General features: G+C 39.2%; 1 protein-coding gene across 1 annotated transcript in view; it reads left to right on the top strand.

Moving 5' to 3' along the window:
* Positions 1-17,312, top strand: part of SERGEF (secretion regulating guanine nucleotide exchange factor) — a 161,269-nt gene that overhangs the window by 21,336 nt on the left and 122,621 nt on the right. The window contains 1 exon segment of the mRNA XM_009635386.2: positions 15,075-15,235. Within this exon segment, the coding sequence (XP_009633681.2) occupies positions 15,075-15,235 (161 nt within the window).

Below are 17,312 nucleotides of genomic sequence, written 5' to 3'. Positions count from 1 at the left end.
TTAGCAAATGTAATAAACAAGGTCAGATACCTTAGCAAATGTGTGGAAGATTACAGGGAAGAAGGTTCTAATGGGACCTCACTGACAACACACTGACAGTATTAAGCAGTGAAGGGTACCAAGAAGAACAGGCTGAGAACTTTAGATTAAACTGAATTTGTGAAAGAATGCAAAAGCTAAAAGGGAAACTCCTGATCCCTAGCCATTTGAAGACAGGCTTAGCTGATCACGCAAAGATAACTACTTGTGTGACAGTGGCTTTGGTTGTCTGTATTTCCTACCATTCCTATCAGAAAACAAAAAAATCTATTCCTGGTTATGATGTGTGGGCCATATCTGGGTTCTGTTTCTTCTGAAAGGCTTTCACCTGGACTCTCAGCAGTGGTAGCTGTAGCTTCCTTTTGTGTTATGAAATAATACCTTCTCATGGTGCTTGTATACAGGAAACCTAAAAATGTGGGGGTTTGTTCTGTTTTCAGTATCCTACATCACTAGAACCTATCTGCAAGAGTTACAGTTTTGGGGAGCTGAGGGCAGCAGCTTGTTGGCTATGAGCTATTTCTTCGGGTTTTTACTTTCTCTTATTTTTTTTCCTTTAAAGCAAATTAAACTGTTGCAATTGCGATGATGGTAATTCCCTTGGAAACACCTCACCGTTTGCAACTATTGGTACAAAGCTGCTAAAAAATTTCCTTGGAAAGGAAGAATTTGACCATAAGTGTCCTTGTCTTTCTGGTTCTTCTGTATACTTGTAGATGGAAGTGTTGGCACTATCTGAACCACTTCCTCTTTTGTTAAACTATTTCAGTATGATTCAGGAGAAATACTTTAATTCACATTGTACGAATATCTCTGTCAATTCACTTATTTGAAGGTGAAAAGGAGCAAAGATAAAGGCAAGAGAAAATTCACTGTACTGTTAACTTTTGTCATAAGCTGCCTCCAAGTTCCACATTCATAAGTATGACTAGAGAAAGATCCAAATGTGGAATAAGTAACTCGCAAGACCACGGTTGTTTGGTTGCTGTTCTGACAGACTGGGCCAGAGACTGTGTATCTTGAGTCATTTTCTGCCTCCCAGCTTTAATTCAACTTCTAGACTCCTGTGTGTTGTGGGTCCCAGCAGCCATCCACAGTGACGCTTCTTTATCGGGCTCTGTTCTTCAGGAACAAGCATGGACTGGAAGACTGAGTTAGGGGGTTCCTCCCTACACTCCTATCCAGCTGGGAAATTGTGGGGGGTAAAAAAAATGACTATTTCATTTTGAGTGTTGAATGTTACCACATCACATGACACAGTTGCATGTAGTGGAATGATGATGGGATTAATTGACATTTTGGCAGCTCAAAGCACTTAGTAAAGAATTGATGTAAAACAGACAAATGGTGAGAATTTGCACTTCAGAAATTTTGCAGTTATGCAAAGTGGATATAACATGGTCTCAGACAAACAATACTTAGTAAGGTAGAAATGCTTCGCGCAGAATAAAAAGCTGGAAGCTGAAACCAATCATGACATCATAGTTGACATAATCTGTGTGGCAGCTGATGACCAAACACAATGTGTATTTATGCTGCTCTCTTAATTTTGTTGCTCTTTGGACACGTGTACAAGAGAAATGGCTGTTGCATTTTCAAATAACTTCATTTAAAGCCAAGCATTTACCAAGCTAAGCATTACTAACTTCAACTTTTGGGAGAAGCTGCTTACGTGTACATGATCTGTGCTTGTATGTGCATTGATCTGGAGATCTCATTTAACCTTAGTAGCATTTTAAGACTGTTAAATACTTGTTTTCATAACCTCTAAATGACATTTCCTGTTTAGTAATTAATTATTCAGGCTTAATGGTCACTAATGAATCTTACTATTTGAACATAGATAATGTGCTGTTTAAGAGCTTAGTGGCAGTTGAGTGCTTCTGAAAAATGGTACATTTCGGGACTTTTTTTCATAAGAAACAAAAAACAAACAGGAAAAAAAAAACCCGCAAAGCCTATCTGGCTTGTTCTTTTCATGGTTACCTTGAGGTACTTTTCCAATAGTGAATTTGAAGTAAGATACTATGGGGTACAAGAGATATATCCAAAAGCTGTGCATTTTGAGTACCAGACTTGTAGTCTTGTACAAGGACTTTTTCCCCTTTTTTGATACTTGGGAAGTATAATGAGATCTGCTGGGAGACCGTATCCACTTGTTTTATTTGGTAGCTACAATCTTAACACAAGTCTGTGGTGAATATTTTCCGTTGGCCAAATGTAGTTGTTACATTGTCCATGTTTGAGTGCTCAGAATGACTCGCTCCTATTGTAACAGGTGTATCTCCGTCTTAATGAAATATGTGCAATGGGGTGTTTTCTGGTACATGGGGTTTTAATTTTTGTGTATTCGTAAGCATTCAGCTGACTTAGCTGGATTTTTGAGTGCTCTGAAAATACCGTGACTGACGTCTATGTTTTAGCACTTGAGTCTAGTACATACACAAGTGTGGTTAGCAACTGATATCCTTTAACATTTGTTGTGTTCCTTAAGCAAAATCAGTTTTCTTTTGGTTTTTTTTTTTTTTTTTTCTGTGCTGCTCTGTGGCTTGATTTCCTTAAATAAAAGTTTAATGATTTTTTTTTAATACAGCCCATGAAAAATATTGTTTTGCTTACAAATATTGTTGAAATCCAAACTGTATGATTAATTCCTACTATATAGTAGGCATGTATATTTAACTTTGAATTATGTTGGTGTTGATCTCCAGATCAGTTTTCATTCACTTTATTTTGGTTAGTCTTTTTTTTTTTTTTTTTTTTTTTTTTTTTTTTAAATAATTATATGCATGGAAGCACAGAGTGTGAGGGCACTAACACCATGTAGCAAGATTAATCTGCTACCTTGAGAAACTTGCAACCAAAAGGTAAGGAGGGCCAAACCAACAAACTTGGAAGTCCAGTGAACAGGAACAGCTGTCAGTAGGCACTGGATGTACCTGCTCAGAGAGGCATGACCCAGAGCTGGCCTCCAGCGGCTGTGCAGCAAGCTCTTGTTGGTAAGTGAGGCTCAGTCTCAATGGCGCTGAAGAACAAACAAATCATTCCTAGCCCAAGGAAAATTTTGAAGGGGAGTTTGCAAGCTTTTTTGCACTCTTGTATTTTTTTTAGTCCTCTTTTGTATAGGAGGAGAAGGAGCTATTTCAAGCCCAGTTTGTGGCATGGTAGTAGAAACTCAGGTGCAACTTCCTCTTGTTTTTTGTAGTTCCTATTTGAACTTCCGTGCAAAGACTGTCTCTCAGTGCAGGTATGTATATTCTGTGTGGATCCAAAACAGATGAGAAAGATAAGTACCGTTCCCCTTCATCTGCAGATCTCCATGTCCTCTAGGATGCACTTTAGGTTTTGGGGGTGTTCTGCTGGATTTGAGAGCTTGTTTGGTTCAGGTCTGCTTTCTTCTCTGTGCAGTATTATGAGGAACACAGTATGTAGTAAGAATGAAGTAATCACAGTAGTTACAAGTTTCTTTTTTTGGGACAAAGAGCCGGACGATAAGAAGGTATTAGCATCTGATTCATGCAGAATAGAAACCCTAGGAGGGGTGGGGTTTCCTTAGGTAACTCATTCTCACTTGTATTCAGTGTCATTTAATTAAAAGAAAAATTGTACAAACACCGTGACGACAAAGATCTATTTGGGGACAGTACTTTATGTCAGTTTTGCTAAGATCTTTTTATCGTGAATATAGGAAATCTTATTGTTCTAGAATTTCTGAAAACTTAACTTTACCAAGCCGCCCAAAATATACATATACAGAAACTCATTTAGGAGTATGTCTTCCTACTTGTCCTTTCCACCCCAAAAATAATAATCGAACTGAGCATCAGTTTGGCATTTCTCACCTTATAACAGCCGATGGTTGTTTTGTAGGAATTTGCCCGTACACAAATGTTTTCTTCCAGGCTTGTGCCGGCTAATGACACAGCAGACTAGAGCTGAAGCAGTTCATTTAAATGAAAATGGACAATAAAGCTGCCAGAAGATAAGGTCAGGCTATGGGGGCAATATAAGGGTGGCCGTGTGGATTACTAGAAGTTCATCAAGTTTGAAGAATCATCCTGACAAGTCACACAGTACAAAGGAGGGTGTTAAATCCTTTTGTGCTTGTCTCTTCTTGCTTGCTCACTTTGCTAGAGATTAAAAAAAACCCCGCCAAACAAACCCAAAACACCGTGGGCATGCACACAGGCAGAAGATGATAGTTGAAATGTAACAAACTGCTGATGTGTCCGATTTCAAAATCTAGGGTAGTTATTTAAAGTTTCTCTAATGCACCAGAGCTGTTTTGAAGCAGTGTTCATCAAAATCGGGTCGGCCCATGCCCTTGGGACTCAAGTCCCTACAGTGAGCTGATCCTCTGTAGACACAAACTTGACATGGAAAATTGTTTTCTGAGTGTCTGATTTTTAAGCTTTTCACTTCAGAGCAAAGGAATGACTGTTCCCCACCTGGCCACCTGCTTTAGAGCAGGAGAAAACTCATGGTATCTCATTGTATACTGTGAAACATGAATGGGAGGGTTCTGCTTCTTTTGGTCAATATCCTTTTTTTTATTTCTCCCCTCTCTCACTTTCAAACCTGAACCCCTCTTATTAAGAGGCAGCATAGCACATCAATACTTAAATTACGACCCTGTTCATGTACGTACTTTGGTAATACTTAAATTTAGATGTATTGGCACTGCAAGCAAATACAGATGCTATAGCTATGCAGAGGTGGTTATGGACAGCTATTGCTTTGTTTGGTAAACATCAGAAGTAAATCTCATTAGTATAATTCCTTCTTTGCAGAGAATTTCAGATTTCTTTACAGGAGGGACTTGCATTGCATTCATTGTATTTACATAGGTAGCAGCATTTCTAAAACGTTTCTAAAGTTTTAGACTTCCAGATCTAAACTTTTGCCTCGTGCTTTGTGTCTTGTAGCTCTGAAATGCTGAAAACATCTCAGTCTCTTGATATGTGAATTCTAATGAGTTAGAGGTCTGAGCTGGAAGAAGAAGGCAAGAGTCAAAGGGAACTCTGCTAGCTGGATAGGATGCTCATGCAGATGATGGATTTTTTTTGGAGTATAAATGGCATTTAGATATTTTAATCTTTATGCAGCTATTTACACCTTTGTCCCCTCTCTCCCTGCAGTCTCCTTGATGTTAAGCATCTTGCCCATGCGTAGTTCGAGGTGGAATCTTGTGATTCGAAGAAGGCAAGAGTCAAAGGGAACTCTGCTAGCTGGATAGGATGCTCATGCAGATGATGGATTTTTTTTGGAGTATAAATGGCATTTAGATATTTTAATCTTTATGCAGCTATTTACACCTTTGTCCCCTCTCTCCCTGCAGTCTCCTTGATGTTAAGCATCTTGCCCATGCGTAGTTCGAGGTGGAATCTTGTGATTCCCCCACCTATAGGGAAAAATGGGAATAATATTCCAGAGGGAATATATTGCCTGATTGCTCATTATTCATCTCTTCACTTCAAAGGGCATGAATTTTTCTTCTCATCCTCTTTTAGACTGTTTTGTTCCTCCTATCAGTCAGAATGCTGCAGTTACAGCTGATCGTTATTCGAGGTGAACAGCCCACTCTGTCATAGTCAATTGTTGTTGCTGTTCTAATGGTTCTGACTCTGAAAAAGCAGGCCGATCTCCTGTGAGGCTCTGGAGGTGCCATTGTTGATTTTGTGATACTGGTTCTGTTCTTTGTACTTTATTTCTTGAGAACCGCACACAGGGTTGAACTCCAGTGGATATGGAACTTGGCTGCTTCTGGAGCTGCTGAGAAAGTTAAAGCCACTTAGCAAGTCCCAGGATTGGCCATCTATGTAATGCTCTATTTTTATAATGCTTCCTATTTCTTTGTAGGTATTGTGACACTTACTCTTCAGAATCATGCATGTCTGAGGCTTGTTATCTAGTGAAATCTCTGTGCAAATGGTCTCTGAGTATTTGTTCGTGGAATGCATCTTGTGGACAACAGCAGAAAAGCCCAGTTTTTCAGACTGCCGTTCCAGAGCATTTCCTGTGATATTTCTGTGACTGTCTTGCCATAGCATGCCCTTGCGTTTTTTGACAAGGCGAATACTAGGACTGGGAACTTAATTACATGCACTTTATTTTTCTCTTGTAGACAGGTACCTGTTCCTTCTTAGACAGGTTCAGATGGCAATGGGATATTGAGTAGCAGGATCACTTGCATTCGCCAAATTAGGCAGATTTACAAATGTTTGTAAGATTGGAGCTATAGGTAATGCTTTTCATAAAATGATCTAGAAAACACAGATACATTGTAATTTGTAATCTCTGGATAAGATTTTCTGTAGCACTGTACTGTGTTAAGTCTAATGAAATAAGATTGGACCTTGCATCAAAGGGGATAAATGCGTGAGCAGTCTGCTTCCAGACAAAGAGGAAGAAAATAAGGAAATAAGACACCAGAAAGTAATTATGAACAAATAAAAGCATATACCTTATGTTATAATAGGTCAAGTGTGTTGCTTTTTCAAAATGGTGTCCAGAAAAAATTGAATAAATGCTTAGAAAGAAGTATGTATATTCAGTTTTCAGGGGAATATTAGAGGAAGAGATGCTGAACTGCAGAAGAAAGGAAATTCCAGGTTAGGGAGGCCTGTGTGGAAGAAAGCGTATAACAGTGCAGAAGGGCATGGAGATATAAATATAGAATGTCAGTAAAAGTATATGACTCATACTGCTGTAGTAGCATAGTGCAGAATTTATTTGCAGAAGTACAGAACAAAAACCCTATGGTATACTATGATGCATTTACAGATAGTTTTCCATAGCTGTTTAATGTTTTATGCATCCTGCTTTTTTAAAGGCATCACTAAACTGTGCTTTGATTTTCTTGTTTTTTCTTCTTTTTGTTAGGACTTTGTTTTTAGATGAAGAGTTAAGTCCTCTGTTGAACCTTGAATGCAGCAGTTCTGTTTGCTGGGTAAAGATGAGTTAGATTTGTTTTTAATCATGTAACTAAATTTAGCCAGCAATCTGCATTTTAAGGCATTGCTATTAAAAGTCTAAAAGTGAGATATGTATCGTAGTTTGAATTTAAAATGAGCCAGAGGCACAGCTGGTGAGGCAGTCATGACTTTCTAATCATGAGTGGAGAGAAATGAGAAGGGAATTTTCTCATCTTGCAGGATGAATGCAAAGTGTGATAGGTGCTTTAACATCTCCTCCTGTCCCCACCCCCCTTCCCCAGCTTTGTTTCGTGATTGCACGGACTTCATGACCTCCTCCCCCCCTCCATTTTCTTTTTTGAGCCAAGATCATACATTTGACATCAGCAGTGTGAACACGACTTTACAAGCATTTAACTTCTTACATTTTTTTAAATTTTTATTTCAGTTTATTCAGAGCTTTGTTTGGTACTCCATGTTCCCAGTCTCTCCTCTAAAAGCAGAACAGCCTTTATCCTGTCTAACATCCAAACCCAGAGGCAGGACTTCCAAGGTCTGGAGAGTCTTGGAGTTTGCCATACTCAAGTTATTTTTGTCCAATGTTTCAAAGCAGTGAAGCATGCTATTAAGTGTGTGAATAATCCCATTAACTGAACATTGTCCATTGTGAGACATAACTTGGTGTAACTATGGAAGCAAAAAAGAAAAAGTGTACTAGTTTTTTAATGAATGAAAATTGAAGCTGTTTAGGTGTTTAATGGTGTCAACAGTCCTGATAAAGATTGATCTGTTGGTAAAGTGCATGATAAACTTAGTGTGTCATGTGAAACTGCAAGTTATCTCTAGCCTATCATACAGAATATTAAATTGACTTAATACAGCATTGCCTTTAGCAATATTTGCTGTTGCCAAACTCTCATTTCCCAAGGCTATTTTTCAGCCAGATTCCTTGGCTTGGTTTTCCTTCCCTGTCACAAGTAGTTCAAGAACAGTGAAGGCTGGCGACCTAGGAATGAGAACAACTATTTGGATCCAAAGTTTCTTGAGCTGTCTTGGTGTAACCTGTTGCCTAAGGTGCTCTCAGTCTGTGCTTTGAATGTTTTAGTCTGCTAAAAGGCTGTCACATTCCCGGTGTCTTCTCTTGGAGGGTCTCCCACATCCTCATAGCTTTGCCTGCCTAGCCAAGTATTTTCCATTACATCACATTATCATACGAATCATTGGATGTTTGACGTTTTGGTATCTTCAGGAGGCTCTGAAAGGAGACTGGATGATGTTCCCTTAAGCTGCATCTGTTTATGTTAATGCCGCGCAACAGAGTTCCTCCTGGATGCATAAATTTTCTTTCATGATGTATAGCTGTCTTCTAGGTTGATTTCTTAAATGTCCTCTATTTTTGTTCTTTTTTTTTTTTTCTTCTTTCTCTTTTGAGCAATAGGAATGGGCCACAGTGAGAAGCCAGTTGTTTGCTGTATCATAGATGAGCCACTGATTCTAGTGGTGTGAAATTCGCTAGGCGTCTTGTTGGTTTGTCTTGCCTACACACCTGTGGTTAAATTGGTCACTAGGTCTGGGGGCATCTGATGTATCTCAGAATGGCAGAAATTGTTGGCCCACTTGAAAAGCATAGGACTTTTAACTGACAAATCCATAGCTATTGCAGGAGGACTGGTGATGCCCTTATGGTTCTCTTCCTGTGGCACCTGTAGCCTTTTGTTGCAGGTTTAAATCTATTTATAGGGTGCTCGGAAGCCCTTGTGAACTGCAGCATGTTGAGTAGATGCTCTGTGGACTATTCTGAACTAGGTATGTATTGCAACCTGTGACTGCAGAAGGCTGAAAATGGCAACTGAAATGATCTCTTAATTTTCTGTTGCTGATATCCCTGAAATGCTTTTGCTGTTTTGTCTGAATTTTCCTGAGTAGGCATGACCTCAATACTATGCATAGATTTGCATTTTAGTGATGCATTTTTAATAGCTATTATAAATGAAGATGGAAAAAAAATTCAGGAGCATGACCTATTATATAAAGATGCGGAGGTCTGTAAGGAGGTCATAGAAAGAAGATGCATTAAGAGACGCGGGCAGCTCTGGTACACTGAACTCTCGCATAAGAGGATGAAGGGGCCATTTAAACCTTTGTCAGAGTAGATAATCCTGCTTCATGCTGAAACCATACATAGGTACAGGTTTTAGACTGTAGGTGTGGTAGTGATGCCAGGTTTCCAGCTGCTGAATTAAAGCTGTCTTCAGCCGAGAAGGAATTGGGGATGGATGGATGAATGTTTTTCTGTAAGGTTGCCCTGCACAGAGGCTGTTTCTAGGTAGACAAGGAAGTTTCTCAGAATGGTTGAGGGGTGTTAGTGATTGTCCTGAAGGAGAGCAGAGATAGGGGTGTTGGTTTGCCTGCTGTGGGGCAGGGAGGAGGCAGAGGCAGCCTCCTAACGTCAATTTTTAATACCTGCTCCTGTGAATTTTCATGTGAAAGGAAGCATTAGGAATTTTATATAAAACTTCCTATTTCAAGTCTGAATGAAATTAAGCATTCAGCGTGAATATCCAGAGTTCATTTGAAAAGTAATTGTTAATGCAACCATGAATTGAGATAGCCTAGATGAACTCTTTCATCTAGTATTTATGAAAGGATAGTTCAAAGCTTGCCTGGATACTGAATAGAGACTTGAAGGAGATAACACTAGAGCAATCATGATAGTATCTTAAAACAGGAAAATTGATACGAAGATGAATCTGAATCTAGTGAAAATAAGTAAATTTTCATGTTCCTATTTGTCTGTTGTGTTTTACTGAGAAACCAACCTGTTTTAAAAACTAAAATGCTTTTTTTTTTTTTTAATTGCTAATTGTCTCCAAATACTTATGCAGCTGAGCCGATTAAGAAACTGCTATAAGGGAAAAATGACATGCTCTACAGCCTCAGCAGCACCATAAAGCAGCACAGTAAGAGCTACAGTGTCAGACAGGAAGCAACTAGAAGTACTTTATGCAATGTTGCTGGATTTGCAATGCTCCGAAGGTTATGAACTTATAATTTTGAGGCCATTCTCAACTATCTGTACTTTGTGGTAGCATAAGGACAGAAGGATGACGTGAACAAAATGCAGAGGAGCCTTTCTGATAGTGTAGTGCTGCAAGCACTAGGATATGCACATACCTTTATCTGTATGCTGTGAGGGACATGAGTGTGTGTTTCAGATGATCTGCTGCTGTATGTATACTGATGCAGACTGCTGTGTTTACAGTTCAAAAAACAGGAGGAAACTAGATCTGTATGACTGTGTAGAATCTCAAATGCTGTAGCATCCTGTTATATGTACTATTTGCCTAAGTGATTGTCGGGAAGTTTTTCTTGGGAATCTTCTGACCTCTGTCCTTTTCTTCTGGCTCTCTGAACTCCTGTACTGTATGTTTCATTCAGGTTGTGCACTGGAATGACATACGGTGCATGAATTATATCTATTACTCCTTAATTCCAAATGGTATTGAACCCTCTGGCATTTATTTGATGCAGCATTTGCCTGCTGAAAAAAGGAACAGTTGTAATGAAGTCATCTGGGGCAACGTGGATATTCACAGCTGAGGAGTTGAAGTGCCTTTTGGAATTGGAGCCTCTGTACTCAGAACATGGCAAGATCAAGGTCTTAGGAAGCATTGTTAGTATCTTAGAAGAACTGGAAAAGCTTTCCAACATTGCAAGCTTTTTTCTTTCACACAAGTTGTAGAAATAACTTCTGCCTGTTGTGGCCTCTTACTGTATAATGTCTGGTATGAAATATCTCATTTTTCTGATGCCTCAGCCACTTCCATGGTTGATGTACTCTGTCCAGTTGACTCATCACTGTGTATGTTTTCTTGACTTCTAATTAAAATCTGTTCTACTCTAATATTAGACCAACACTCCTTGTTATATCACCCTTCATTCTTAAGCAATTCATCCTGCAACCTCCTTACGCTGTGTGACTAATGTCTTTTTCTCAAATATTCTTGGAATGTTTTAAAATACCATCTATATTATAAGCGGCACAGTAGCAATACCTCTCATTACAGTTGCTTTAACGCTTTCTGTCATAACTCAGTACTTTCTTTTGCTTAGGATTTTAATGAGACTTTAACCTTTTTGGTTGGAATTTTCCATACGTTGGTGTTTGCTTCAGCCTTAAATTTCCCCTTGAGACTGATTTTTCTTTGATTTTTTGTTGTTGTTGTTTGTTTGCTGAAAATATAATCAGTATTTTGTAGAGAAGACAATTCTAGATCAGCTTATGTTCTCTCACAGAAAAGACAAGTTTAATTTTTTTTGAAAGGATCCATAGGCAGATGTGTTTGGCTGAAAATTAGGAATGATCGACCATTAGCAGGCGGCTTAGCATGGGAAGTGGAATGCTCACCAAACAGGAGCACGTCTAGGGAGTGAATTTCTGCCAATTAGAAGTGAGAACTGGATGAGCGCTGAGAAGGAACTGGTTGCTTACCTAATCTTTGGGCATTCCAGAAGTTCTTCATAAAAGCAAAAAATTAATTAATCTGGCTTTAATTTTTTCAATGAATGTTCTCCATGTTTGCCTACCAATAACCCACCTGCAACTTGTTTCCCTTATAGTGGCAAAAAAAGTTAATTACAATTATTTATGTTTATATACAGAAACAGTTTATGTTGTCATAAAGTCTCTGTTTGGTTTTATATGTGTAAGTAATTCTGTGCTTATTTGTCCAGTGAAAGAAAATCAAATCTATGGATAGAAGGTGTTTTGTTGTAGCTAAGCATTATTGCTGTCTGGTTTTAATCCTTCAAATATGCTTGCATTCTTCAGTTCCACTGAATTTACTGAAATAATTTGCAATGATAGAGATGAGCATACTTCAAAGCCTTTGTGAGGCTGAATAAAACCACCAGGATAATACTATTTCCAGTTCTATTACTTCCATTTCAACTTGGTGTTACTGCTGAAATTTCAATGTAGGGCCTCAAAAACTGATGCAATAACAGAATTCCAGAGTGAACCTTAAAGAGACCAATGCTTACGGTGTAGTAGAAAAGAAGACCAATGTTGTATAGACCCTGGGACATAGAAAAGATACTAGGTAATGGAGAGGAGGGCTTTTTCCAGTCATTGATAAAGACACAATAGGCAGCTGATGGCAACTGTAATTGGACAAATGAATCCTGTTGAAAAGGGGGTGGTTTCTCAAAAGTAAAAACAGTTAAACACAGAGGCCGCAGCTTAGGGCATATGATGGACTCGTTAGCCCTTTATTCATAAGGGGAAATGATGTATTCAGTTTAGTTTGACTTCAGAGTAAGTGGTCGTGGTGTTTTGCTCTGATCTTGCAGTCAGGGAAGCTGTAGACCACTGGACTTTTCTCCACCTTTCACAGGCTGTTGGCAGAGGGGAACAGTATTGCTTGCTTTGCACAGAACTTGCTCTAGCAGCTTGTCATCAAGATGGTGATCATGTCAACTGCTCCCTGCTTTCTGCTAGTCACTGGCAGGGTGGGAAAATTATTTTCTCAGTAACTGGTCAGTTGTGTGTTGTGATTTTTAGACTGCCTTCATCTGAATCCAGACACCAGCAGCAGACAAGACTTGAGACAAGGCGGAGTGGTACCCTAATATGATGATGCAAAGGATCATTTTTGTTACATGAGTGGCTGGTGTTTCTTGTTCATGTCTGGGTCCAGACAGAGCACCAGATTTGGTTGGGGAAAGAATTTTTTTTTCCCAAAAGTCAGACTTGAGAGGAACCTCTGCTGCTACTGCGTTCAGGATAAGTGCTATAGACTGTGTATGAGGATCTGGTTTTATATTATCTAATACACTTCTTGCCTTTCCAGAGGCCTTGTGGCTTGCTGATGTTTTTGCGTGTGGCACTTGATGCTTTTGGCTTCTGAGAGTTGAAATGCTTTAGTTAAGCAATGGTCCTTGGCATCAATACGGCAATGTCTGGGTAGTGCTTGAGAGCCTGTGGTATATTAATGATTAACTAGATGGTACAGAAACTCTTTCTGGCTTTGAATTTCATAAAACTCAGCTTCAGTTCCTGTAGTTGATACAAAATAGAGCAGCCTGCCTTTCCTTTTCCAGTCCACTAACAGGGTTCTGGATAGGTGCAGTAACCTGGTCTGAAGTAAAAGCCTGAAGCTTAGTCTACGTTCAAATTTGCTACGTAACATGGTAATGTAGGAGAGTTCTTGCAACATTTTTATAGCCGCAGATGTTTTTAGCGGATATCTATACAAATCATGAAGTAAATATACTAACTCCAGAACAAGCATATTTTCTGAACTGCAAACTGTTTTCTTAATCTCTGTAAGGTATCCTCGTTGTTCTCTTAATGAGATTTGTTTTAACGCTTTAACCTAAAAAAAAATGAAGCTACTATATTGAAAGACCTCAGTTGTATCGAAAGTAGCATGTGACTGGTTTCAACTTTTCTCTGAACTGCTTGGAAGCTCCAAAGGAAGAAAATATTTGTGCCCTTGAGAAAAGGACGACTAATTTTATCACTTAATTATTTAAGAGGAAGCATTATCAGTGAACTGAGAGAATGCATCTGAAAAACTGTTGCAAAGATTGGAGTAAAAGATACCACTGCTAGCAGATTTCCAAGGAAAATGCATATACTTCTTGTCTGTTTAAATATACAAAATTAGAGGTTTCCAGTTTATTTATGAGATACATTATCAGCTTCAACTCCACAAACCAGCAGTACCCACCTACATGCCCTTCAGGACAGTTTAATAGCACCCAGAGGAAAAGGGAGGTGTTCAGGTTTCCAAAGGTTTGTGTTATGGCATGCGTTGAGAAAACCCTCAATTGTCATCTTTGGGCAGTGTGACTGGTACCCCCTGCTCCTGAGTCCTCTGTGAGATATGCCTGTACTGACTGACAAGGGGAAAAGTGTGTGTGTTGAAGCTGACTTGCTTGACTTGACTGTATTTTCCTCAAATCCACATCATTTGGCTGATGACTTGATGATTTGGGTTCAATTCTGGAGAGGAGTTTGAGGCTTGTCTGAAGTGTTTATGTAACTCAAGGTCATTGCGGGTTTCTTCTGGGCTGGAATGTGGGTTGCTGCTTCTAGTCAAAACCAAGTTGAGAATATACTCTTCACACTGTGTATATGTAATTTCTTTTTAATTGGAAGCTCAGAAGGGACAGCTTTCCATGACTTACCTGAAGAAATCTCGTTGCTTCATTAGGAAAATGAAGCTATCGCTTAGTATGACTGTGTTTTGGTTTGGGTGGTTGGTTTGGTTGTGTGGTTTTTGGTTTGTTTGGGGTTTTTTGGGGGGGAGGAGGGGGTAGGTTTTTTAGTTTGTTTTTGTTTTTTTTTAAAAAAATTGGGAACCAAAGGTAAAAAGATTGCTTTATGGATGTTGTCCATACTGGGGTATCCATACTTTTGGGTGTCAGTCCCCACAGCAGTGAACCGGGTATAGTATGTGGAGAGAAGGGTGATACATATAGTGCTGATTTAATTTAAAGTTACCTTTCCTTGGCCAGCGTGCGATTCCTGTGAAAACAAACTGGTGCATTTCCATTGCTTAATGGCAGCTGTGGTGGTGTTCCTAACTAACCAGTTGCTGTCCTGAGGGCTGTTACTCTGCTAACAGAAGTTGTGACAGAAGGTAACTTCTGTCAGGAAAACATAAACTGTATGTTAAATACAGGGCATGTGATGGATGTCTCTATGGCAAAGCCTGGGAATAGAGAAGAATCTTTTATGTTTCAGAGTAAGCTATTTTGTGTATACTTCTGTTAACCTAAAAATATGTCTTTTGTGTGTATATATTGTATACAGAATGTCCAGGTTATGCAGCTTTACTGACATGGTTTCATTTATAGCCCAGGCCACCCTACAGATGTTATTCTGCTAGAAAATAAGTTAGTGAAGTTTGAGTAACTGCATAGAAGCAGATCATAATATGTCTTCAGCTAGTTTCAGAATTTTTTCTCTTCTGCTCCCAGAAGTAAGTTTTCACTAGGTTTTTGGAGCTTTAGATAAGATGCATTAAAGAATGTCATTCTAGTTTTGAATTGGTATACAGATGTTCCAGGAACCTACTGAATAAGTAATCTTGAAATGTGTTTTGTGTTTAGAAACTGGCAAAGTCTTCACCTGGGGCAGAGCGGACTATGGGCAACTTGGAAGGCACACGGTGGTTCCCGATGGGCAGGAGGCAAGCATAACGTCTGAACAACGCGTGGAGCTGTTGTGTCACATTCCTATTTCTGTGCCTTGCCTAAATGGAGCGTCTCAGGTAAATAAGAAAATGATCTTTCTTTTCCCAGGTTTGGGGGTTTTTTTTTGGGTGCATTAAAATAATTAGAACAATTTCCTAGTAGAACCTGTTGAAGTGCTGCAGCACAAGCCCTCGCTGGTCTTCCTGTAAGCTCAGAAGTTAATATGATAAAATTATTATTTCAAATTTCTTAACAGGCTTTTGCATTCAGAAACTGATTTTTTCCTTAGTGGAACCAGAGTTACCATTGGCAGAAGATGCCAGTTTCTCTCAGATAGCAATGTGTGCAGGAGATAGTTGCACCTGCAGTACAGCCTAGTTGATGAGCTGGGACCCTGCCCAGTGCTACTTTTGTCCTCTGTAACAGCTTAGCCAATGGCCTTTCTCTAGCTGATAAATAATAATGCCACAGCTTCTGGAATATTTTTCTACCTTATAAGATCCTTCAGTGATATTGGAGGCTTTCTTTTCATATGGCTAATTTGATACAAAATGATTTATCCTCAAGCATAATCAGAAAGAAAACTTTACTCAAGTTGTTTTCTGTAGTCTGAAACAACCTGCAACCTGTACTGCCTACAAACCATTTCCTTGGCTTTTTAGTGTCTGAGAGGCAGTATATGGCAATTAGCCTGTTGGCAGGCAATGTGCAGGTCCCATCTGGGCATATAATCAGTCAAAAAAATATGCAAGGGGTAAGTACAGGTTGACCGCTTCAGCTGCAATGTATGTGCTGCATCTCTACCTCCTGGTATTCTCCCATGGTGAGACTTTGGTTAGAAGAGTCAGCCTCTGCCCTTTCCCATCATCAGTGCTCTGTGAATGTGTATACTCACAGATGTGAAGTGGAGCTTCAGAGCCTGGGATGCTGCAGTAATGAATAATTTGTTTAGTTGATGTTGACTTCACTGAGTCTTAAACAGCTTTCTTACTCGGAGATGGGTGCCCCTGCTTTTGTCACCATATATTTATAGAGGACACCATTACTGAATCTGTTTCACGCTGTTTTTCACTTGTGCTTTGGGCAATGCCTCAAGTATATAGTTCTGTTGTTTCTTGTACAATACAAAGCCAAGGCAGCCATAGCTTTTGCACAGGGGAACTTATGCTTGGCAGGATGAGTGATCCAAGAAGGTGAAGGGGTGCATTCGGATATATTCCTTGAAAAGGAAGAGAAAAACAATCTCATCTTCATTCTGCTGCCCTCAGCACTGTTCCTCCTTATAGATCTATGAGAGACCTGATTTGAATGATTAGCAATGGCAGTGTTCTGGAGCAGGCATCATTCTTTGCGGAGCTAACAGCGTGAAGATGATTTAAGAAGAGCATGATCAAGAGTGAGCATCATTTCTACCCTAAGAGGAACTGTGTTGATGAGAAAAGGAAAAAGCAGCTAATAAGAGCCTAAATTGCTTCACTTCAAGATTACAGAATAATGCCTGAGCTAAAATTTATACTTAAAAATGCATTAAATTGCAATATGTAGGTTATGTAGAGTGTGAGCTGGTTTTCGTTTACACACAAGCTATTCCTTTTTCCATTTGTTGTTGTATGGGGACAAGGTTTCATTTGAGAGCTGAATTAAAGGGAATACAGAGAAGATGAGTTCTTTTCCATGTTCACCTTGAATTACCAGTTCCAATTTGCATGTTTAATGGAGAGAGCCAGTTTAACAGTTGAGGATTACAACTTATGATTTTTATCCATGGTCTATTTTTATAAATCACTTTTAATGATTCAACTGAATTTTTGGCAAAGTTGTGGTCTGCTGATTGCCTCTGCACTTCAGATAAATCTGTTAAAACCAAAATGGAGAAACTAATCTAAGGATTAGAGGACAGTATAAAAGGCACACTAGTTTACCTCAAGGACAGCGCAGTAGATTTAATCTCCTGTGTTGCTCCTGTCTCCATGCCCATGGCTTACCTGCTTTCTTCACCAAAGACCAGGGACTCTCCTTTCTTTGTGCTAAAATTGATATAATGTCTGTGTCTGCCTGCCACTCCAAAACCTGATTTTTTTTAAGCATTGTGAGTGACCTATTCCACTGTGAGTTTGACTTCAGCTGACAAACTCATTTGGAAGCATTGACCTT

The sequence above is a fragment of the Egretta garzetta genome, unplaced genomic scaffold, assembly GCF_000687185.1.
Source record: "Egretta garzetta isolate BGI_Z169 unplaced genomic scaffold, ASM68718v1 scaffold133, whole genome shotgun sequence".
NCBI classification, from domain to species: domain Eukaryota; kingdom Metazoa; phylum Chordata; class Aves; order Pelecaniformes; family Ardeidae; genus Egretta; species Egretta garzetta.
This window is presented reverse-complemented; position numbering and strand designations above follow the sequence as displayed.